This window comes from Leiobunum rupestre, chromosome 5 (assembly GCF_980474605.1).
Source record: "Leiobunum rupestre chromosome 5, qqLeiRupe1.1.hap1, whole genome shotgun sequence".
Classification (NCBI taxonomy): Eukaryota; Metazoa; Arthropoda; class Arachnida; order Opiliones; family Sclerosomatidae; genus Leiobunum; species Leiobunum rupestre.
The window spans coordinates 59,068,670-59,093,187 of NC_143388.1; the positions used below are offsets into that span (position 1 = coordinate 59,068,670).

The 24,518-nt window shown below is 39.7% G+C and overlaps 1 protein-coding gene across 1 annotated transcript in view; it reads right to left on the reverse strand.

The window, feature by feature from the left end:
• The window catches only part of LOC149945452 (uncharacterized), a 56,323-nt gene that overhangs the window by 2,249 nt on the left and 29,556 nt on the right, over positions 1-24,518 (reverse strand). The window contains exons 2-3 of the mRNA XM_090176561.1: positions 1,072-1,326; positions 18-404 (exon numbers count right to left, since the gene is read on the reverse strand). Coding sequence (XP_090032687.1) covers positions 18-404; positions 1,072-1,326 — 642 coding nt within the window. The remainder of the gene's footprint in view (positions 1-17; positions 405-1,071; positions 1,327-24,518) is intronic.

Below are 24,518 nucleotides of genomic sequence, written 5' to 3' on the forward strand. Positions count from 1 at the left end.
CGGGGTGTAATACTCACGCGTGTCCTCCATGTTAAGCCTGATGAATCCTTGCTCGTCTTTTTCTATGACGGGGCTCGCTAGGTGGTCGTCGTCGTCGTCGTCGTCGGCTATTTTCGTTTGGGTGACTTCGCTTTGAGAACTGCTGCGACATGATACGGGGGGGAGGTCAGTGAAAGTGGCCTCGGTTGGATCCAGAGAGACCGGCGTCGGCGGTGGCGTAGCGGGCAGCGTTGGCGTCCGAAGAGACTGAGGTGCGGGTTCGGGTGGCACTGGCGGAGGAAGGGGCGTGGGAGGGGCCATCGAGGAGTAGTAGGAGTGGTACTGGGGCGGCAGGGGGATGGGGGGCGAAGGGGGAGCGGGGGGCGGCGAGGGAGAAGCCGGAGGTGGGAAGAGTGCTAGATCGTCTGCAAGCGAACCCATTGGAGAAACTTAGCCTTACTCGGAGTTATCGTATTGATTTCAAAATGTACATATTTATATCACATTAATGACAATTGAACTGAACACCCAAAGCGCACCTTGTATCCCCACAACCAAAACCAACTCGTCTAACGTAGGCACAACTTAACAGAGCAGGCAGTGAGTGCGGTGAAGCTAGATACAGACTGAAGCCATCCGCGAACGAACCACGATTAGTAGAATAGACCCGTTTCACGTTCCTATTGTCAAGGCCACTCTTAAGGAACTATTTCTTCCCCGGATCACTCGAGAGGGTAAGTTAGGGTTATGTCAGTCGCCATGACAGTAAGAATGATCTCCCCGTATTGTTTTGGGAAATTTGGTTTTGTAGTAATCGTGGTGCACACGGTGCCATTGTGAAGCTACTGGTTGGGGTGCCAACTACATTCCAGGTGAGATGTTTTAGTGGTTTGGGCCATGCAAGATGACATTGACTGTACACCGAACGCAAAAGTTAATTTTAGTCGAGGTGGTATATGTAGGGAGGAGTCTATTGGGTAGAAAGGGAGATGCGACTACCAGGCATTCCAAGGCGAAGCCACCACGAAGCGTAAGGCTACGTCTCTCCAACGAAAGCGATGAGCGTCGGCGGACAAGTAAGGATGGCCTCACCTGAATCGTAGTGCAGAGTCTCGGAGTGAGGTTCCTTGAAGGTCACCGTCTTCTCGTGACTCGGACTAGACGACTTAGTTTTCTTGTCGGGCGAGTTTTCGCTGTCGGCGATCGACGATTTCCGGGGCACGGGGCTCTCACGCCTGTTGATTAACGGACTGGCCGACCTCGAGGTGCAAGGGATGGCCAGCAGAGAGTCCAGGACCTCTTCCATCGATGTGGCTGAATCGCCGTCACCGCCTCGGCCAGGCACTGCTATGGACATGCGGAAATAATTCTACTTATTAATAAAGTAAATACGATCAAAAGGAAATACGGGGATAAAGTCTCGGACTTGGGTTGGCTATCGCGACGATATAAACTTGTACTCTTCCACGCTAAAACGTAGCTCGCCACTTTTTGGTACTTTCAGGAGGATAAATTTAACTTGCAAGTGTGTAAAAGGCTACAGTTTTATCACGCAATTATTCATTTTTAATGCAATAATTGGATAATTTGGTATTGTCAAAACAGGACGTTTCAAATTCTAACCAGAACCCACTAGAATTGGTTTAAGAAAAGGACGCTAGCTTGGAGCAATAAGGGAGTTTCAATAACCGTACCGCCATCTATCGCCTTTAAAAATAACTATTAGGATGGTACTTTTAAGCTGATGTCATGGTTCACCGAGGTCACACTGAGGTATGACGTCAAAATATCAACATCTTTTTGCTAACTACGCATGTATCAGATATTATTGAAACTCGCTTATCCTGTTGGTTCTTAAGCTGGTTTCACACTCGACGGAAAATATTCCGGAAAGACGATAATAAACGCCGAGCTGAAAATTGGTTCCCATTCGATATACCGCTAACGTTCAACTTTACGCTGCTAATTTTCCGTCGAGTGTGAAACCAGCTTTAGAGTCAAGTGTTCTGGAGCGTATTTTTAAAAAAAAAAAGGTATAGTGAGTTGCAGGCTAAGAAAGACAAAATATATAGTACAATCGGCGCAAGGATGCCTCAGATCGTTTCCGGTCATTCCACCGCGCGAAATTTGAATTTGGCCATTTTACGGTCAAATTCGAATTTTGCTCTTTTTGTCGTCTTTTAGCGCCATCTAGAGACCGAAATTGGAATCTTTATTTTTTAATTTCATAATTGTGGTGGCGAGCAAATTTAAAAGATAAGGCATTCCTATCATTCTTAAATTTAAAATAGTATGTATAATTATTTAATTTTGTAAATTTATTTCTACGTCTTACCAGTTAAATCGGCAGTTTCTTTTAAAATAGTTACCACGCTTTCTTGGGGGTAACGTTGTCTTAATGAGCTATAGACGTTTAAAGTTATATTTTTATCTTTACCTGTTAACAATAAACCTTTATCATGCTTTTTATAGAAACCTCTTGGGCTATTTAAAATATTTGGAGCTTCAATTATCGAACCTTCTTTAGCTGCATTCAGTAATGAAACTCATGACAACATGAAATTAAAAAATAGATTCCTATTTCGGTTCCTAGATGGCGCGAAAAAACGATGAAACTCACGAAATTTGAAATTGACCGTAAAGTGGTCAAATTTAAATTACGCGCGGTCGACTGGCCGGAAATGGTCTGAGGTATCCTTGCGCTGACTGTACTATATATTTTGTCTTTCTTAGCCTGCAACTGACTATAGCATAAACGTCAGACTTGTCAGTTCGAGACTTTCTCCCCGTATTCGCTTTTGATGGCATGTGAGAGAAGATTGTTGTTGCTAAAACCTTGGACTAATTCATATAGGGACGTTTTGGTGCCACTGAATGTCTTTAACAAGAGCGAAAACTCTTCTTCGTATCCGTCTATCGGGAAAAATATGCAAAACACCGACTGTGCAAGTGCGAAGGTATCACAAAGGTCATGTGTAATAAACAGTAGACGCTAGTTTTAGGTTTTACGGTTTTACTATCTACGTCGCAAAGACAACCTTTTGAATCAGGGTGGCACTACATATGTTGGCACAAAAATATGCTTTACATAAAGTCAGTTTAGTTTAAGTAAAATTTCAGTGTAGAAAGTGTCGGCTCGACGTGAAGTAGCTCTTTTTTCAACAGATGTCGCTAGCGTCGAAATCAAAACAAGATACTGTCTTGAGCAGTGGCGGCTTAAGAAATCTGGGTCCCCGGGGCGGAAATGTTTGTGACACCCCCCAGGACCGTGCAGAAGTTTTCACGGGTCCGTCTTCTTCAAGTTTAATCGTTCTGATTTGCACCCCCCCCCTCCCTCGAGCTTCTCCAATGGCACCCCTGGCTACCCTGGTACCCGGGGCGGACCGCCCCCTCGCCCCCCCCCTTAAGCCGCCACTGGTCTTGAGCTACACTTTGTCCCAGAAGGTGGGACCACGAACCGTATAAAAGGATCCCTCGTGCAAGCTTCCTCGCGTTGATTAGCTCGTTTGTAAATTTGACAATAATTTAAATTATAATAATTTTTTGCATTATATTTTATATGGTATATATAATTTAGGTTAAAGTCCACTAACAAGGAGACGACCCAAGGTGTAACACACCGATTTTGTTAAAATTCGGTGGTTTGGTAGACCTTCATGTTACTTGAAAAACCCTAAAGGGAAATGTCTCCATAGGTAACCGTTTTGCCATGGCAACCAAAAATGTTTTAATGATTATTATTATTATTAACCCCGAGTTTGAACTAAATCGGTGTGTTACACCTCGGGTCGTCTCCTTGTAAGTAGAGTATAAGTTGTCTAATTATAATAATTTATTTATTTGTTTCGCAATTTTGAATTTTAGCTTTCTTTGCCACCAATAGATGACAACCACGCTCTTCAGTAAAGTCGTTTTTTCGAGAATAGGTTAGATTCATTGCCATCTCTAATAACAAGAGCTTTATCATAATGCAGGTGGAAATGCTATATAGAGACGACAGTTGTTTTAATTCTAATTTTTAAACATATCCGCACCTTGCGATACCTTTGCACACCGCAAAGTGAGCTACCCAATTTTTAGTCGGGAGAGAGATCAAAAGAAGTGCGTTTAACATTTTAAGGGAATCGAAAAGTCCCTATATTAATTAGTACAAGCTAAAACTGACACTGTCTTGAAAGTCTGTCTTCCTCATTTAAACGAGTCGGAGTGATTACCTTGACTTATTTTATGGCTGCAGCAACGAAATATTGAGGACGAGTGCAAAAACAAAAATAAACGGTGCAACATAATATAGACAATAAACGGTGCTTTATTAAATACAAACAAAAATAAACATTTATCTACAGTGATCATACGCAACCGATTTAACCACGGACTGTAAATTTTACAATCCGTGATTTAACAAGGACTGTGGCGCTATTATCTGTTTGTAGAAAACAAGGGTCTTAAATTAAAATATACAACAGTGGCGACATCTTAATTCGCTTGTTAGAAGACGGCCTGGGCTCAGATTTTTTTATGAACTTTAAAAATCGACTTAAAATGCCACACTGGCTTTTGAATTTTACTTGAAATCAAACACCGCCATGATATGTTGTGTGTAGTTCCAGCTTGGATTATTAATATAAGCTTACTTTTACTGGATAAATCACCGATAGGCTATTATAGCCCTCACGGGTTTTGTTGATTTTAAAACTTCCGATTTGATCGTAGCGCCGTCTACCGGTTTGACGCGTTGTTATGAAAAAAAAATAAAATAAAATTTCCTACAGTAACAATTTCAATGACAACGTAATCCCCGCCCCATGTTTTATTTTTTTATAGGCACCCTAGAATGCCTTGACGAAAGTATAGTGCTATATCTAATAAGCTTGAGCTTATATTATTAATCCAAGTTTTTTCAGAACTCTCATCTCATCTTATACAATATTTAAGTAAATTATATTTTATCGTAACTAAATGCAGTTAAAAGCGAATGATTAAACATAAATCCTCCACCAATAACTTTATTTACAATTCTATTTACCGTTACTGCAGTATTTAGATAAATAATATAAATTAAAATATAGCGATGTAAAAGCTCTTTAAAGAAATTATATTAAAAAAAACTTTCACGCGGCGAAGATAGATGGCGATAGCGTCTCAAGAAAGCTATCTTTCAGTTTTTATTTTTCCGTTTTGGCAGAATTGAAGGCAGAAATAACCAGAAAAAATCCTATGTCGGTTCTTTCCCCGTGTGTGTTTTGCGCCCCTATCTACCCCCCCCCCCGGCGTGGCTTTTATCGTTTCTGCTTGAATGCCAACAGAAGGGCACCATTCGCTAACAATCCTGAATGTCTGCTGTTGGGAGGGCGGTATTATCTTTTTCTGCCGCGGGGTGGAGCTCCTACCCCGTCGGTCAGTGAATCTGCAACGGAACGCAGCACATATTCCTCCTGTCGGGGGAACCTACAAAAATTCAACCAAGGAAGACACCGTCGTTAAAAAAACAAAACAAAAACCAAAAATAAAACAATTATAAAGAAACTCAAAACAAAAAAAAATCTAAATGTGGGGTTGGATTTGCATGAATGCGATTTCGTTAAATGTTTAGTTCATTAATTGGATTTTTGGGTATTGGCTAACTAACATTTTAGCAAGAATGTTAACAGAAAATACGAAGCTCAACTGTGGCCTCTGTTTTCATGATTCCTGTGAGATAGTAGCGCCTATGATCTAGCGTCTGCTACAGACCATTTAAAAAGTCATAAGAACGTTTTTTCTTAAATAAACTTATCGAAATATTAGCACACGATGCAAAAAATATAGTAAAATGCAAGTATCGTTATTTATAAAGTCCCCAAATTTACGAATAACGATGAGGGAAATAATAGCAGTGGCGTAAATAGCGCCCCCGCAGACCCCGCGCCGCTGGGGGCCCCCAAATGTTTATGATTAAAATTGGTGCTATTTAAAAGGGCCCCGAGTCGTTTTTCGCGGGGGCCCCGGTGTTCCTAATTACGCCACTGACTAATAGCGTCTGATTCATGCGCTAACTATCTAGCTTTCATTGTTTCAATGGCGAACCAAAGGGGACGTAGCGATAGTTTTCGGTAGCGAATTAACCTGAGTATATTCTAGGTTTTATATATATTTTTAATTAATATTGAGTTAGTTTTAATTTTTCAAACGTCAAACAAATCACGCCAGAGCCGCGAAACTCCACCTAGTGGTAATGTCGGAACTTCTAAGCTCTTTAATTTACGCCATAATTCCCACGTAACTTGGGCGACCGAACATCACGGAATTCTCATTTAGAAGAGAAAGCGGGTATAAACAAATAAGACCACCTTTAATTTGGAATGTTATGTTGACAAAAGCCATCGATCGTCAATTTAATATTATTTGCAATTTTAATTTTGATTGATTTTACTGAATTCACGTTCTTACTTTACTACGGACAACAATTAGGATTCTCTGTTGGTAGGTTTAAAATTATTTAAGTCCGTGAATAACTACAATTTAATCGTTTAAGTTTTTCGTCGTACTATTAACAAAAGTCGCTTTAACTATTAACTAAATACACCACTTCAGTAAATAGTATCTGCCAAAAACCAATTTTCGTATTTGCCGATTTCTACGTTATTCATTTTTGTAAGACTCATATGCTACCATCTATTGAGTCAAATTCGAAGTATTAATAATGGCCAATTTCACAAATACCTAGAGTGGAAATACCATTTTTTTAATTCAACACATACTTTTGTATGTAACGGGAATGTTAATCTAAAATGAGGTCTTTATTAATTTATTACTAATCCTTCATGAGAAAAATTACATTATATATATATATATATATATATATACAACAAAATATTATGAATTATATGTAATAAATATGATGTATATTATTATTATGAAACATAATATTTTTATAAAGATGATTCATTTATAGGAATTAATTAATTCATATAATACTTCTGAATAATGTTGCGTATTTCGTTCAAGAGATGGCGCTCTAGATCCAAAATTAAGATGGAGCCTGAAATAGAGGGGATCGTCGCCCGTTTTACATCAATATAAGCAAAAGTAAATAGACATGTAAGACGTAACATGACATTTCAAATTCATTGGCTCGAGGTTTGACGCGAAAAGAATGCGTCGTCATGGTAACAAATAGGCGATCTTCCCGCGCAAAAAAGGCTTATAAAGTATAATAAAACAATGGATTTAAAAACCTCAATTTGTTATCGTACTTAATATTTTAAAGTAATTATAATGCTCTTCGCGAAAGAAGTGTAGTGATACCTAATTTCCGGTATTTGTATGGTTATAAAACAGATAATCAGGTAAGCTAATAATATAATAACCATGACTAGGTATGACGAGTTTTCGTCGAAATAGGATAGCGAGGCGCGAGAGTTTTTCTCGTGAGTTTTCCCGTTTTAAGACACGCCCGTTTCTACGAGCTTCATCACGGCCGTAAAAATCTTCCTTGGACATTCCAAGTGTATACCTACATAGTTTCCTGATATGACTTGTACACCTGATTACTAAAGTTCTTGACACATCAATTATAACCAAGGGAATTTTCATTATATCTATCTCAACTTCGATGACATCAAAGTGTGCCAAAGACCTCGATGAATTACAATTACCACCGGATCCAGGTTTAGCCCACAAAAATTAAGTAAACATTATTTGTTCTTAATTATCTCGTAGTAGAAGTTTCAAGAGCGGCCAGTGTTTCTATCAATAATTAAGGACATTGGAATGAGCTGGCTGTTAAACCAGGAAGGCGACGTTCTTTGTTTATAAGAAACAGCCTTAAAAGAAGTTTAGTGTTTTTTATCAGGCTTCGAAATCTGTGGCGCCTCTTACTCGTCGTGACTGTGTTTTCCAAGGCTATAATTAGTGTCGATCTCTGTTGGCTGAGGCGGCTTTTCTCGCTCTCCACTGACTCAGTTCCCCCTCTCCACTACCCTCGTCAAGTTCAAGGTTAACCTTTCTTTAACATAATAATGCAATTAAGGCAGAATAGCGTTTACATTCCTTTATTTTTTCCCCGACCAGGGTCGCTCCAAATGGGTCTTAATTAATTTGAATATATTGAATTACTGGCCTGTTTATACCCGGTAATCTGTTTTAGAAATAATCATTTTGTTAAATCGTAAATTAATGGGTTAAAATACGGGTTAATGAGGCTGTAATTTTATTGCATATGGTTTTATTTATTATTTATTTCTGGTTTGCTGTTGTAGTTTATGTATAGCTTAATACATAGTTTGCACCGAAGGGAGGGGCCTATAATGGTCTCCATGGAAACCGGGAGGGGGTCCAAAACTCAAAACATTTCGCCGATAGCTACTAAATATGTATCCATTTTGTTGGTTATCTCATTGAAGCGAAAAAACTGACGAATATTAGATTTATATGCTTCAAAGTTTTTAAAATAATATCGTTAAAGCAAAACCAGATAAGATTTTAAACCCGGGTTATTTAAATAAATAGCAAATGACGACAGGAATATCTACGAAAAGAGGTTGGCAAAGTTTATCAAATTACGCTTTTGTGTTGATCCCTTTTACAATGACCTTCGGTATCGACTATCGAATAAAATGACAATATTCGGTCTCTCTTTCTAATTGAACTAATCGAACAATTTTTAACAAGGCAGGTAACCATTTTTACCGTGAAGCAAAATTCTTAATCATTTTAAAATAATTAAAATTCGCAAACAGACGATTGAAACTGTTAACCCTCGCGTATTAGTAAGAAATCTACACCAGCAAAATGGCGTTATTGTACGGTTCATTCTTGCTCAAATTACAAATATTACATATTTATTCCTGGTGCATATATCTATACTTGGAACTGCGTTATTGATGACGTAGGGATGCAAACCATGTTTAGTGATTTTATTGGTATATGGGAAAACTTAAATATTGCAATATTTAGAACTCCCTAATTAAACGATATGTGAAGCAAGTTGTAGGGCGGGTTAGCAGACTTTTTTTGGATATACAATGTACTCCCTTTAAAAACATTCGTGATAATATATAGGTGTTTCATTTATTATAAGGTTGTACTCGCGATTGTCTTAGATAAGCTTATACAAAAGGCTAGAGTTCAGTTTAACTTCCTTGTTTTTTATCAGCGGTCCCACTTCACTAAAACGATAAAAATTTGTTTTATTTAGTTATCGGTATTGAGATTTCTTGCGAAATTTGGCCAATATTCGTTTATGGCGCAAAGGACTGGGCTTAATGGCTTAAAATAGGAATGGCCCAAGCTTTCTAGTGTAGATAATGACGTCACATGAAGGGCTTGAAACTACCCTCCTACGCATTGTAACGGTTTGTAACCGCTAGATGACTTGAGTCTAGGGTGATACCCACACTCATACCTCGTACGCGGTGTTTCAAATTCAAAGGCTTAATATTAGCCGAGTCCCCTCACGAAGATGATCCAATGTCCAAATTTGAATCCAACTGGAATCTGGTTGGATCAAATAATTTTGATCAAATTGGAATAAAGTTGAATTTCATTTAGTGCAATAGGGACCTGGCAGCATGACGTCACCTTTGACTATGGCCGCCATGCTGGTATTCTTTTTTTTCCAATTGGAAAAAGCATGGTTGATGTATTATATACATCATGCTGCCAAGTCCCTATAGACGCTTCAATAAATCCTCCTCCCAGGAAATCACCAAGAAGTAATATTTCCGAGAGTCAGGACCTACAAGTCACTGTATATAGTGCTTGTTAAAATAATGGAAATTTTTCACCTTTACGGCAGCAACAAGCGTTCCCTTTTAACCAGGTAGCTTTTTGGACATTTTGAGGCTTGGCAAAAACACGGCGTTCTGTTTACAGGTGAAATGTTTCCATTATTTCAACAAGTACTATATAAACAATGCCATACGGGTCCTGGCTCTCGAAAATATTACTTCTTGGCGATTTCCTGGGAGGATGATTTTTTTAAGCGCCTATTGAATGCGATACAACACAGATTGTATTGTAATTTTAAATTTGGATCTGGCCCATTTTGGCAGAGCATTTTATCCACCATTTTCGGAGTGGTCAAAATTCAAGGTTGCAACAGGACTATGAAAATCTGTAAGCGAACTTTAAAATGGATCTAAAAGTAAGCGAATTTTAAAATGGATTAAGTAAGCGAATTTTAAAATGGATTAAGTAAGCGAATTTTAAAATGGATTAAGTAAGCGAATTTTAAAATGGATTTGAAAGTCGGGGAATTTTGAAATGGATCTAAAAGTCTGGGAATTTTAAAATGGATTTGAAAGTCGGGGAATTTTAAAATGGATCTAAAAGCCAGGGATTTTTAAAATGGATCTAAAAGTCTGGGAATTTTGAAATGGATCTAAAAGTCTGGGAATTTTGAAATGGATCTAAAAGCCAGGGAATTTTGAAATGGATCTAAAAGCCAGGGAATTTTGAAATGGATCTAAAAGTCTGGGAATTTTAAAATGGATTTGAAAGTCGGGGAATTTTAAAATGGAACGAAAAGTATGGGAATTTTAAAATTGATCTAAAAGTCTAGGAATTTTAAAATGGATATAAAATTCATAGAATTTGATTTTGGTTGCCAACGGAAATTATTTCCTGATATATATAATACAGATTTGGCAAATTTTGGGTGAATAAGTGTCTGGGGAAATTTTCAGCTAAAACATAGGAAAAGTCGGAAAATATGAATCTGAAAAAACTGGCAGCTCTGCTATTGCGCAACACGATGAAAGAGTGTAACTACGTAACGCGATTATGGTTTTAATGGAAGAGATAGTGTTACTCAGAGGTCTTTCGGTGGTCTTTGAAGCGCGCGATTTTACCCCAAAAATGGCTGACGTTTATTTTGGTTTCGCTCTCAAAACTGCACCAAAAATTTGTTTAAGCGAAGTATCTGCTGGCCTTGGTTCAAGAAAAGATTCTGAATGAATTTCGCACCGGAGCCTTCGAAACTCGAGATAAGATATAGCGCGCGCTCTCGCTGCTAGACATGCCATTCCCCTGATGCTTTATCTCGGATATGCGCTTAAGGGAAGTCAGCTCGCATTCGACACAATTTCACCTACACCCTCGACTTCATTCAATGTGAAACTATTGCATTTAGTCACCCCGTATCTGGTGATAATTTCTATAAATATCATTTTGATTAGTAGGGTAGATCAGGTAGGCTATTGAAATTTTGAAGAGTTACTTAAATCCTAAGAAAGGAGCCCCAAAATATGGAATTTTTAGTAGGGGTACTCAAATCTTTATGAAAGGGGACCCAATATTATGGATATTTTTGAAGGGGTACTCAAATCCTATGAAAGTGGACCCAAAATATAGAAATTTTGAAGAGGTATTCAAATCCTTATGAAAGTGGACCCAAGATATGGAAATTGTTAAGAGGTACTCAAAACCTTATGCAAGTAGACCCAAAATATGGAAATTTTGAAGAGGTACTCAAATCCTTATTCAAGTAGACCCAAAATATGGAAATTTTGAAGAAGTACTCAAATCCTTCTGCAAGTGGACCCAAAATATGGAAATTTTGAAGAGGTACTCAAATCCTTCTGTAAGTGGATCCAAAATATGGAAATTTTGAAGAGGTACTCTAATCCTTATGCAAGTGGACCCAAAATTTGGAAATTTTGAAGAGGTACTCAAATCCTTCTGCAAGTGGACCCAAAATATGGAAATTTTGAAGAGGTACTCTAATCCTTCTGCAAGTGGACCCAAAATATGGAAATTTTGAAGAGGTACTCAAATCCTTCTGCAAGTGGACCCAAAATATGGAAATTTTGAAGAGGTACTCAAATCCTTCTGCAAGTGGACCCAAAATATGGAAATTTTGAAGAGGTACTCAAATCCTTCTGCAAGTGGACCCAAAATATGGAAATTTTGAAGAGGTACTCAAATCCTTCTGCTAGTGGACCCAAAATATGGAAATTTTGAAGAGGTACTCAAATCCTTCTGTAAGTGGATCCAAAATATGGAAATTTTGAAGAGGTACTCTAATCCTTATGCAAGTGGACCCAAAATATGGAAATTTTGAAGAGGTACTCTAATCCTTCTGCAATTGGACCCAAAATATGGAAATTTTGAAGAGGTACTCAAAACCTTATGCAAGTAGACCCAAAATATGGAAATTTTGAAGAGGTATTCAAATCCTTATGAAAGTGGACCCAAAATATGGAAATTTTGAAGAGGTACTCTAATCCTTCTGAAAGTGGACCCAAAATATGGAAATTTTGAAGAGGTACTCAAATCCTTCTGTAAGTGGATCCAAAATATGGAAATTTTGAAGAGGTACTCTAATCCTTATGCAAGTGGACCCAAAATATGGAAATTTTGAAGAGGTACTCAAATCCTTCTGCAAGTGGACGCAAAATATGGAAATTTTGAAGAGGTACTCTAATCCTTCTGCAAGTGGACCCAAAATATGGAAATTTTGAAGAGGTACTCAAATCCTTATGCAAGTAGACCCAAAATATGGAAATTTTGAAGAGGTACTCAAAACCTTATGCAAGTAGACCCAAAATATGGAAATTTTGAAGAGGTATTCAAATCCTTATGAAAGTGGACCCAAAATATGGAAATTTTTAAGAGGTACTCTAATCCTTCTGAAAGTGGACCCAAAATATGGAAATTTTGAAGAGGTACTGAAATCCTTATGAAAGTGGACCCAAAATATGGAAATATTTGAAGGGGTACTCTGCGTACTCAAATCCTTATGAAAGTTGACCCAAAAAATTTAAATTTTAAAGGGGTACTCAAATCCCATTAAAGGGGTTCCAAAAATATGGAATTTTTTAAGGGAGCCTCAAATCTCATGAAAGGATGGCCAAAATATGGAATTTTGGAAGGAGGCTATAAATTCTATGAAATGGGCCCCACATTTGGACAATTAGCGAAAACGTTCGGGGGATAAGTTTTAAATTCTTTTAAATTCTACTGAAATTTACTATAGGGAGCATAAAATTGAAATTTTAAGGATGGAAAACCATAATTGCTAGCTTTCGGAAATGAAAAATAACTCTAAAATCCTTTTAAGAGCCCCCAAAAACTAGGGGCCCCAAGTAAGTTGCGTACCTCATCAAAACAACGGATTTTGATTCATTTTTAATTTTAAAAGTTAAATTTTTTGAAATGTTCTTTCGGACATTAAAGGGAATATATTGTACATCGAAAAATCGTCTGTGAACACGTACTAATAGTGAACCGCCATCTATAATCACAAAAGAGAAATGCTTATTACGTATTTTCTATTTCAAGCTTTTCTGCTTCACTTAAATTGGTGTTTCTATAAAATACGGGGAGGTCATCTGTAAACGTTTTATCTATGTCACTAGCTATAGTCATTGAAGATACGCACCTATCAATAAAGTACTAAAAAACTTAAGCTCGTGGCGCAGACTACAATTATACTTTTAATTTTTATTGTTTTATTTTATGGAAACACCTATACTGAAATAACAAATACATTTTTGAAACTCCGCTTTTTAAAGGAGACACAGATGATTAAAATTCCTCACGCGCGTTGCAGAGTGGTATTTCCATCGTAACCCGACCATCTTGTTCCTTTTTGGCATTTTTGCCCTTTTGAGAGGCTGCGCGTCTTTTTATACCGCGTCTAATTATAGATTCCACCCTTTTCTTCCGTTTGTCAAGAAAAAAACACAACTAAGAAACACTCGGGCTGACTCAAACGCGTAAAAAGCGCGTTGCTAATTTTGGAGCGCGGGGATGGCTGCACTTTCATATTTTATCGACCACCAAAAGACAGAGCTCGCCCAATAATTTCGCCTTAAAATAATCCACATTTTATGCCAAATACCAAAAAAACCATGGAGGAAAGGTAAGGAGTCGTGTTGAAAATAATATGAAAGCGTCACCGTGACGCCAGAACCAAAATGGGCGTTGACAAAAAAGGGGTAGACATCTGGTTTTATTCCCACCGTGAAGTGACTGCGTCTTGTTGAAAATAATGTGAAGGCGTCACCGTGACGCCAGAAGCAGAATGGGGGTAAACATCTGGTTTTATTCCCTCCGTGAAGTGACTGCGTCTTGTTGAAAATAATGTGAAGGCGTCACCGTGACGCCAGAAGCAGAATGGGGGTAAACATCTCGTTTTTTCCCTCCATGAAGTGACTGCGTCTTGTTGAAAATAATGTGAAGGTGTCACCGTGACGCCAGAAGCAGAATGGGGGTAAAAATCTCGTTTTTTTCCCTCCATGAAGTGACTGCGTCTTGTTGAAAATATTGTGGAGGCGTCACCGTGACGCCAGAAGCAGAATGGGGGTAAACATCTGGTTTTGTTCCCTCCATGAAGTGACTGCGTCTTGTTGAAAATAATGTGAAGGCGTCACCGTGACGCCAGAAGCAGAATGGGGGTAAACATCTGGTTTTGTTCCCTCCATGAAGTGATTGCGTCTTGTTGAAAATAATGTGAAGGCGTCACCGTGACGCCAGAAGCAGAATGGGGGTAAACATCTGGTTTTGTTCCCTCCATGAAGTGACTGCGTCTTGTTGAAAATAATGTGAAGGCGTCAACGTGACGCCAGAAGCAGAATGGGGGTAAACATCTGGTTTTGTACCCTCCATGAAGTGACTGCGTCTTGTTGAAAATAATGTGAAGGCGTCACCGTGACGCCAGAAGCAGAATGGGGGTAAACATCTGGTTTTGTTCCCTCCATGAAGTGATTGCGTCTTGTTGAAAATAATGTGAAGGCGTCACCGTGACGCCAGAAGCAGAATGGGGGTAAACATCTGGTTTTGTTCCCTCCATGAAGTGACTGCGTCTTGTTGAAAATAATGTGAAGGCGTCACGGTGACGCCAGAAGCAGAATGGGGGTAAACATCTGGTTTTGTTCCCTCCATGAAGTGACTGCGTCTTGTTGAAAATAATGTGAAGGCGTCACCGGGACGCCAGAAGCAGAATGGGGGTAAACATCTGGTTTTGTTCCCTCCATGAAGTGACTGCGTCTTGTTGAAAATAATGTGAAGGCGTCACCGTGACGCCAGAAGCAGAATGGGGGTAAACATCTGGTTTTGTTCCCTCCATGAAGTGATTGCGTCTTGTTGAAAATAATGTGAAGGCGTCACCGTGACGCCAGAAGCAGAATGGGGGTAAACATCTGGTTTTGTTCCCTCCATGAAGTGATTGCGTCTTGTTGAAAATAATGTGAAGGCGTCACCGTGACGCCAGAAGCAGAATGGGGGTAAACATCTGGTTTTGTTCCCTCCATGAAGTGACTGCGTCTTGTTGAAAATAATGTGAAGGCGTCACGGTGACGCCAGAAGCAGAATGGGGGTAAACATCTGGTTTTGTTCCCTCCATGAAGTGACTGCGTCTTCTTGAAAATAATGTGAAGGCGTCACCGTGACGCCAGAAGCAGAATGGGGGTAAACATCTGGTTTTGTTCCCTCCATGAAGTGACTGCGTCTTGTTGAAAATAATGTGAAGGCGTCACGGTGACGCCAGAAGCAGAATGGGGGTAAACATCTGGTTTTGTTCCCTCCATGAAGTGACTGCGTCTTGTTGAAAATAATGTGAAGGCGTCACCGGGACGCCAGAAGCAGAATGGGGGTAAACATCTGGTTTTGTTCCCTCCATGAAGTGACTGCGTCTTGTTGAAAATAATGTGAAGGCGTCACCGTGACGCCAGAAGCAGAATGGGGGTAAACATCTGGTTTTGTTCCCTCCATGAAGTGATTGCGTCTTGTTGAAAATAATGTGAAGGCGTCACCGTGACGCCAGAAGCAGAATGGGGGTAAACATCTGGTTTTGTTCCCTCCATGAAGTGATTGCGTCTTGTTGAAAATAATGTGAAGGCGTCACCGTGATGCCAGAAGCAGAATGGGGGTAAACATCTGGTTTTGTTCCCTCCATGAAGTGACTGCGTCTTGTTGAAAATAATGTGAAGGCGTCACGGTGACGCCAGAAGCAGAATGGGGGTAAACATCTGGTTTTGTTCCCTCCATGAAGTGACTGCGTCTTCTTGAAAATAATGTGAAGGCGTCACCGTGACGCCAGAAGCAGAATGGGGGTAAACATCTGGTTTTGTTCCCTCCATGAAGTGACTGCGTCTTGTTGAAAATAATGTGAAGGCGTCACCGTGACGCCAGAAGCAGAATGGGGGTAAACATCTGGTTTTGTTCCGTCCATGAAGTGACTGCGTCTTGTTGAAAATAATGTGAAGGCGTCACCGTGACGCCAGAAGCAGAATGGGGGTAAACATCTGGTTTTTTACCTCCATGAAGTGACTGCGTCTTGTTGAAAATAATGTGAAGGCGTCACCGTGACGCCAGAAGCAGAATGGGGGTAAACATCTGGTTTTGTTCCCTCCATGAAGTGACTGCGTCTTGTTGAAATAATGTGAAGGCGTCACCGTGACGCCAGAAGCAGAATGGGGGTAAACATCTGGTTTTGTTCCGTCCATGAAGTGACTGCGTCTTGTTGAAAATAATGTGAAGGCGTCACCGTGACGCCAGAAGCAGAATGGGGGTAAACATCTGGTTTTTTACCTCCATGAAGTGACTGCGTCTTGTTGAAAATAATGTGAAGGCGTCACCGTGACGCCAGAAGCAGAATGGGGGTAAACATCTCGTTTTTTCCCTCCATGAAGTGACTGCGTCTTGTTGAAAATATTGTGGAGGCGTCACCATGACGCCAGAAGCAGAATGGGGGTAAACATCTGGTTTTGTTCCCTCCATGAAGTGACTGCGTCTTGTTGAAAATAATGTGAAGGCGTCACCGTGACGCCAGAAGCAGAATGGGGGTAAACATCTGGTTTTGTTCCCTCCATGAAGTGACTGCGTCTTGTTGAAAATAATGTGAAGGCGTCACGGTGACGCCAGAAGCAGAATGGGGGTAAACATCTGGTTTTGTTCCCTCCATGAAGTGACTGCGTCTTCTTGAAAATAATGTGAAGGCGTCACCGGGACGCCAGAAGCAGAATGGGGGTAAACATCTGGTTTTGTTCCCTCCATGAAGTGACTGCGTCTTGTTGAAAATAATGTGAAGGCGTCACGGTGACGCCAGAAGCAGAATGGGGGTAAACATCTGGTTTTGTTCCCTCCATGAAGTGACTGCGTCTTGTTGAAAATAATGTGAAGGCGTCACCGTGACGCCAGAAGCAGAATGGGGGTAAACATCTGGTTTTGTTCCCTCCATGAAGTGACTGCGTCTTGTTGAAAATAATGTGAAGGCGTCACCGTGACGCCAGAAGCAGAATGGGGGTAAACATCTGGTTTTGTTCCCTCCATGAAGTGACTGCGTCTTGTTGAAAATAATGTGAAGGCGTCACCATGACGCCAGAAGCAGAATGGGGGTAAACATCTGGTTTTGTTTCCTCCATGAAGTGACTGCGTCTTGTTGAAAATAATGTGAAGGCGTCACCATGACGCCAGAAGCAGAATGGGGGTAAACATCTGGTTTTGTTCCCTCCATGAAGTGACTGCGTCTTGTTGAAAATAATGTGAAGGCGTCACCGTGACGCCAGAAGCAGAATGGGGGTAAACATCTGGTTTTTTCCCTCCATAAAGTGACGTCGTCTTGTTGAAAATAATGTGAAGGCGTCAACGCCAGAAGCAGAATGGGGATTGACAAAAAAGGGGTAGGCATCTGCTTTGTTTCGTCCGTGAAGTGGATGAGTCTTGTACCACAATTTAAACGCGTCAAGGTGATGACAGGGGTAGAATGGGGGCTGATAATTGGGGTCAGACACCAGGTCATTTATAACCCGTGAAGCGGTGTAATGAAGTCAAAGTGAGCGTAAGCGGGATAATCTGTAGTTTTTTTGTCATTTTGCCGCGTAACGATCAGAAAAAGAGCCGGTCTCCACCCCCATTTGGTTAGCCTTCCTTATCGCGGTGGCATCCAAGTGACGCCTTACGTTGTTGTACACCACGACTCCTTACATTTTCTCCGTGATAAAACCCGTTCAAATGCGGTAAAATGTGGTCGATAATAAAATACTTCTTAAAGACGACCCAGTCAAGCCTTTCTCCCTTATTTAAATTTGACGACCGGAATCAGGACGGGTAACATTTGTCACCCGCAAAGTAACTGTCATCTGCTGCCCTGACGGGCTTAGATTACGGAACTGGAACGCCGGTTTTAGAGAGCGATTAAAAGAAATAAATTTCAGTGTATACTCTGACATCGCGTGCTTGGGTCCGGAAGGGTTAGCGTGTTCGTTTCGCCGCTACACCCCCGTACAAACGGGAGGTTAAGCACGGGACAAAACTTTTACCGAGTCGGTCGAGCTTATCGGATTTTTTCCGTCGCATTTCCTAAGCCTAACGACTACCGGTTTTAAGAAAGTTAAGCCTAGACCATTTCGACGTATTCCGCGGCCGTTTTTTTCGCGTTCTTAACCTCCGTTGTAGCGTAGAACTCCAAGCTGACAGCGACTCACTTAGGCGCTCTCCAACAAGATCTGGATTTTATCTTGATGGTGCTCGAAATGTCGTGTCGAGTTAATAGCCCGTGTTGGCCAAATGTTTTTTCGCGGTTTGTTGTTCGGAGGGAGAACGTGATTGCTATGGCTTCCGTGGCGTTTCGCACTCTACGAGTCTTTTACGTTATGGTTATGTTAAAGGCAGAAACTGTCCCTTACCATCGATATTATTTGAGAAAGACATCCCATCTGGAAGTATTTCATCGCGAGGGGAAATGATCTTTTACATTTATATTTGCTATTCTAAACTAGCCTAAAAATGTCCCTTGAATTAATACCATAAGCATTTAAATATATTCTATAAGTACGGCTGTGTTGGTCTATTACCAGTCTCTGAGAACCAATTGCTTTAGAAAAGACTTTTAAGGATTTGGCAGCGGCGTAGAACTATAAGTCTATAATAACCTTTCATACGTGTGTCAATTAGTGGAAACAATTTCTAGTAGCTTTAAGAAGAGTGACGTAAAACTGACGTCATAGCGAGAGCAATTCACGACTTAAAAAACATTTATCACACGCCGGTTCTAGTATACGCTTTCTGAGCCGCCTCACTATGACGACTATGGCTTCGTTTGAAGTCCACCAAAAATGTGTATTTATTCTAGGAATTGCTCTCAGTAAAAATTAACACTGACACACTTATGTGGGGTGGCGGAGTGGTTAGCACTTTCGCCTCGCAGCAAGAGGAGCCGGGTTCGACCCCAACTTGTGGCACTGGGTGAAAACTCGGAACAACTCCTTCTGCGTAGAGTTTGCAAGTTCTCTCCCCACTGGTTTAAGGGGTTTGCCCCCGAGGTCTTCGGTTTCCCCTGCCATGAAAATTTGATGAGGTTAACGGTAATAGTTAGTGTAGGGAGCTGTTGGCTCGCGTGGCTTGCAGGGCTTGCCACTACCCTCCTACGCATTGTAACCCGGCCACCTGAACTGAAGGCTTTAAAAGTCGCTTGATGACTTATGCCTAGGGTGGTGCCTTGGGTATTAGCCTAGCTGATTATTAATAAATAATTATACGCTTATGATATTATTGGTATATAATAATAATTAGGTTTATTTTATTCTTAGAGATTCTTCAAATTCCATCTTCTTCTTTAAAGAATTTGGATGTCCATTTTCAAAATTCCCACATCAACGCTATACGTCCAAATTTTGTACGGGGCTTGGAAAAGTGTTCCACTAAACTAGACTAAACTAAACTGAATGCAAAAATATTTGCATTCCGAAAGGATTGAAGGATTCAATCACGAGTTCGTTTCTGAAATGTCTATTCTTTCATTTGAAAAAAAAAAGATAACGTAGCGTTAACAGGGTATACTCCCTTTTAAAGGCGTAACCTCTAAATCCCAAATTTAAGGTCGTGCACGGCCAGCAGCGGGGATAACAAAGCTAATTTTAACACTCTCTTCTCTTCCTGTTTATACATTTTCTCTCTCTCTCTCTCTCTCTGTCGATTTATCTGACACCCTCCCTTTTTAAAAATTGGCCAAACTTTCCTGGTTCATCTCACGTATGGCGAAACGACCAACGTAAATAATATTTGCATTTTCCCCCTCACGAGAAACAAGTTAAACAAGGCCAAAAGATGTGGATAGTCCGTGGATTTCGTTAACTATGTTCGTAATATAGCCCCATCGATAGCCGTAAGATTCTTCAAGCTAATGCATATGGACTTCAATGGCCGTGAGCTTTATTTATACAAATGAAATGCCCCATCACCATACACTCTTAAAAAAAGGGTGTTTTAATGGTATATTAAGGGTGTAATATCTGTAAAAAAACACTCTTTAATGTTAATTTAAACGCCCTAAAGGGATTTTTATTGTCCCAAATTAAAAACTTGAAAAGGTGTATTAAGGGTGTTATATTACCCCGTAAATTGAGTGATTTAACACCTCGTAAGGGTGTAGCTCCCTTAAGGCAGTAGTTTAGTACCCTAAAAGGAGTATTTTAACACTTTAAAGGGAGTATTGTAGCACCCTTACGGCAGTAGTTTAGAACCTTAAAGGGAGTAGTTAAAAACTTTAAAGGGAGTATTATAGAACCCTTAAGGGAGTATTGCAGAACCCTGAAGGGGGTAGTGTAACACCCTGAAGGGGGTAGTGTAACACCCTGAAGGGAGTCGTTTGGTACCCTTAAAGGAGTCGTCTTGTACCCTAGAGGGAGTAGATAATAACCCTGAAGGGAATAGTTTTATACCACAAACTGTTAACAAAGGAACCAAAACGGAGGACATAAGCACCCCAAACAGTGTAAATAAACACCCTAGCAGGAAAACTGCTTTTTAAGGTGTAGAATAACATCCTTTATAAACCTGTTAAGGTGCTAAATATGGGAAAAGAAAAAACTCTTAAAGGTTTGAAAATACACCCTTTTTTTAAGAGTGTATATGGCCGTAAGCGTCGTTTGTGTTCATAAACGTTTCTTATAGAACTACCATAATAGTTTTTTGTGCAAATGGTATGCTCATCGATGACCGTAGGTTTATTTTACGGAACTGCCCATCTATGGCCATAAGCGCCTTTGGTGGAACTACCTGTCGATGGCCATTAGCTTCATTTGTGCAAATGGTATTCTCATCGATGACCGTTAGCGACTTAGCGTCTTTTATGGAATTGTCCATCTATGGCCATAAGTGTCTTTTGGGCAAATGGTATGTTCATCGATGACCGTAAGCTTAATTTATGGAGCTGCCCATCTGTGGCCATAAGCTTCGTTTGTGCAAATAGTATGACAATCGATGGCATAAAGTTAATGGTTGTATAGCTTCTTTATAGAAATGGACATCGATAGGTTTTTCGCATCAATTGGTTCGGCTATCATGAGCCGTAATTAGATTCAGGTAAATGACCATTAACTGCTTTTGTGTAAATGACCGTATTGCATCTTCTGGGAAATGCGTATCTTTAACCCTTAGGTTTTTCACGGCCATTAAATTGGTCATCAATGTAGGTAGGATTAACGCGTATGGAAACGGCCATCGATGATCTATAGTTGCTTTTACGCACAAGACCATGGATGACTTATGATTATAACCGCAATCGATTTAATTGCACATTGATACTAAAATTTATGCCACAAAAATAGAATAGGTTCAGCCATTCCAGACCATAAAGTGAGGGCTAATTTGTTGGTCATAGAAAGTAAATTTTAGAAATTTAGAAATTCAATTTAAAAATCCGATGTAAGACTGATTGTAAAACCAAACGTACGAAACGAAATCTCAATGCCATTTGCGATTTTTATAAATCTTGAAATTCGTAGACGAAATAGAAAAACGTGTGGGATGAAAGCATAAACTCCAAAAGAAACTACGGATTTTCGTCGGACCAACAAAAATGGAATTTGGCTGATGAAATTCTAAAGTCTCGACGTATTACTGCTGGGAATCATTACGCGGGCATCGCTGTGGCGAAAGTCGTGCCGTACTGGAAATCTGCCTCCCATTTCGGAGGGAGCTGACACCTGCTTTCCGTATATTATAAAGCACCAGGAAACGAAGCTTATGTTTGGGGCTATCTTAAAAGCCTTAAAAGCCCTCTGCTAGGTTTGTTTTTGGCTTCGCGATTATAACGCCAGGAGCGGGTCGAGAGCTCCCCCAAACTAAATTATGGATTTTAGGGCCCTAGCTCGAGACTCACGACGCTCGATCCGCTCTCCGTTTTATGGACGCCACCGATATTGACGCGACTAATAATCTTTACAGCGTAGGTTTAATTAGATGACCTTTTAACTGTTCCAATATACGGCTCTTAAGTGGAACTCGTTGCGGTATGCAAATTTAATTTCACGACTGAGGTTTATTTAAGCTATTTAGATTAATCGCGACTGTGTTGTGACAGTCGAAGGTGTCGCAAATATTTAAGCTCTATTGATTATTTTAGTGCACCACATTTACGGATAACTGGTCCGAATTAGCCCTGTTTTTTTTTACACACCGGTTATAGAAATATTAAGGACCTAAGATAAATCTGCTTAATTTTTCGACCTTTTGGTTTCACTGTGAAAGCTTATTTAAACAACTTTAAACATCTGCTTATACTTCCAATGTTATTCGCGTGAAAAATTTACCTTACGTAAAATACGTTTTGGAATAAAAAATAGTACAAGACGAAATACGTCTTAGAAAACCTATTACATCGGGGAAAATATAGTTTATAAGTAAATATCCTTATGCAGTTTAATTTCTACCTGATTATAGTCACGGTGTAAATGTTAAGTCGTGGTTTAGCGCTTAATTCGGGCTTTGGAAACTGACTCAAATATGGGGTAGGTACATTTGTTCGAATTTCAATCGTCCGAACGATGGAACAAATGTTCGAATTTCATTCGTCCGAACCGCCGATATAACAAATGTTTCAATTTTTCGAATTGGACAACTTGTTTGTTTCATTCGTCCGAATCGGTAGCATCACTTGTCCGAATTCTGTCGCTAAATTAGTATTTCTTATTGCGGTTTTTTTTGGTCCGGTTTTTTTTTAGTGCAATAATTAAACTTTTCCTTTGGCCGATATAGTAAGTGGGAAATGCGTTGAATGTTGTGGATATTTTAGGTTAGGTTAGGTTAGGTTACGTTCACGTTAATGTTACTATTTTCTTATATTAACAATTTAAAAAAAAACAACCAATTCCTAATGTTCGAAAAAACGGACAAACGATTATTCGAACAACTGAAATTCGCCAGTAAAGTTAACATAAATTGAACGACTAAATCACTAACATAAGTTGTGATAAATATTTCGGGCAAATGAAATACGTTTTCGGACATACGATCCTGTTTTCCGGCATTCGGACATTTGTACCACCGTTCGGACGAATGAAATTCGAACAAATGTACCCAAATCCAAATATGCGATGGACTGGTTCATGGTTCATTTTTATACCATTTATACCTTTATCTTATAATATATATTATATACTTTTGATTATGATAGCTGTTGAACCGAAAAATAATAATTTGTTTAAACTAGGATCCATTACGCTTGCTGAACTTGTTTTTAATCACGAAATACGTAAAGTTCAGTTCAGTTTATTCTGAAAAACAGGTTGCCTCGTCGAATAGGTGTTTCTATAAAATAAATCAATAAAAAAAATAAAATGTATGAAATGTTTTTCCCCGCGTCACGAGCTTAAGCTTTTTAGTGCTTTATCGGCACGCGCGTTTCGCACGTCGACTTCAAATTCCAAAATCTTGATCGACTCGAGCGCGCTGTCTATCTTCAATAACTTTAGCTAGTGACGTAGGAAAAACATTTACACGTGACCTCCCGTATTTTATAGAAACACCTATTTACCCTTATGACCAGGGGTTTTTGTAGTGCAACGTCACCAATACGTCACCAAAATCAACATCAAAACAAGAAGGCCAGTGTTACTTTATAGAAAGGCCAATAGATGGAACCCTGGGCATTAAAAACAAATCGGTAAAAAATGCTGTGTCGTATTTAAAACATATCTAAATAAATTGCTTTGTAGCTTATTGGGGCGCGTAAGCTTCGTACGAGGGTGGTCTCGCTTATTGTAAGCTAATAAATCTAGTTTATGCTAATGTTCCGAAATGCGAGGGGGGGGGGGAGAAAAATAATTAGTAACTCCCTCCCCTCCTGGTATTAGTGAAAAAGCTCCTTTGTGTTAATGTTCAGTGACCTTTCATTGCGGATTTTGTTCGCGTCTAATGAATGAAAGGAAGCTTTCTTCTGACGAGAATCCGGGGTCTGCTTAGTGTCATCTTACATCTCGGGACGCGTTTGGCATACGCCGATGAGCCGTTATTGAATTTTTTGCGCGTTATTTTTTAGCGAACACCATCATTAGTTTTTGACGTAATACAAAGATATTACAGTGTCTGTACGTTATAATCTGGGGCTGCGTTAAGCTTTCAAATAATTTCGCGCTCTTGGATTTAAACATTTTGATTTTTCGAGCCTGATATTTTTGTTTTTCAAGTGTCTGAAAGTTCTGATTTCTAGAGCCTGATAACATCGAATTTTCTAGAAAGAGAGTTTTGCGGTGCTTGTACCTGATAATTTTGAAATTTTTAGAGATAATTTTGAATTTTCTGACTGATAATTTGGAATTCCAGTGTCTGATAAT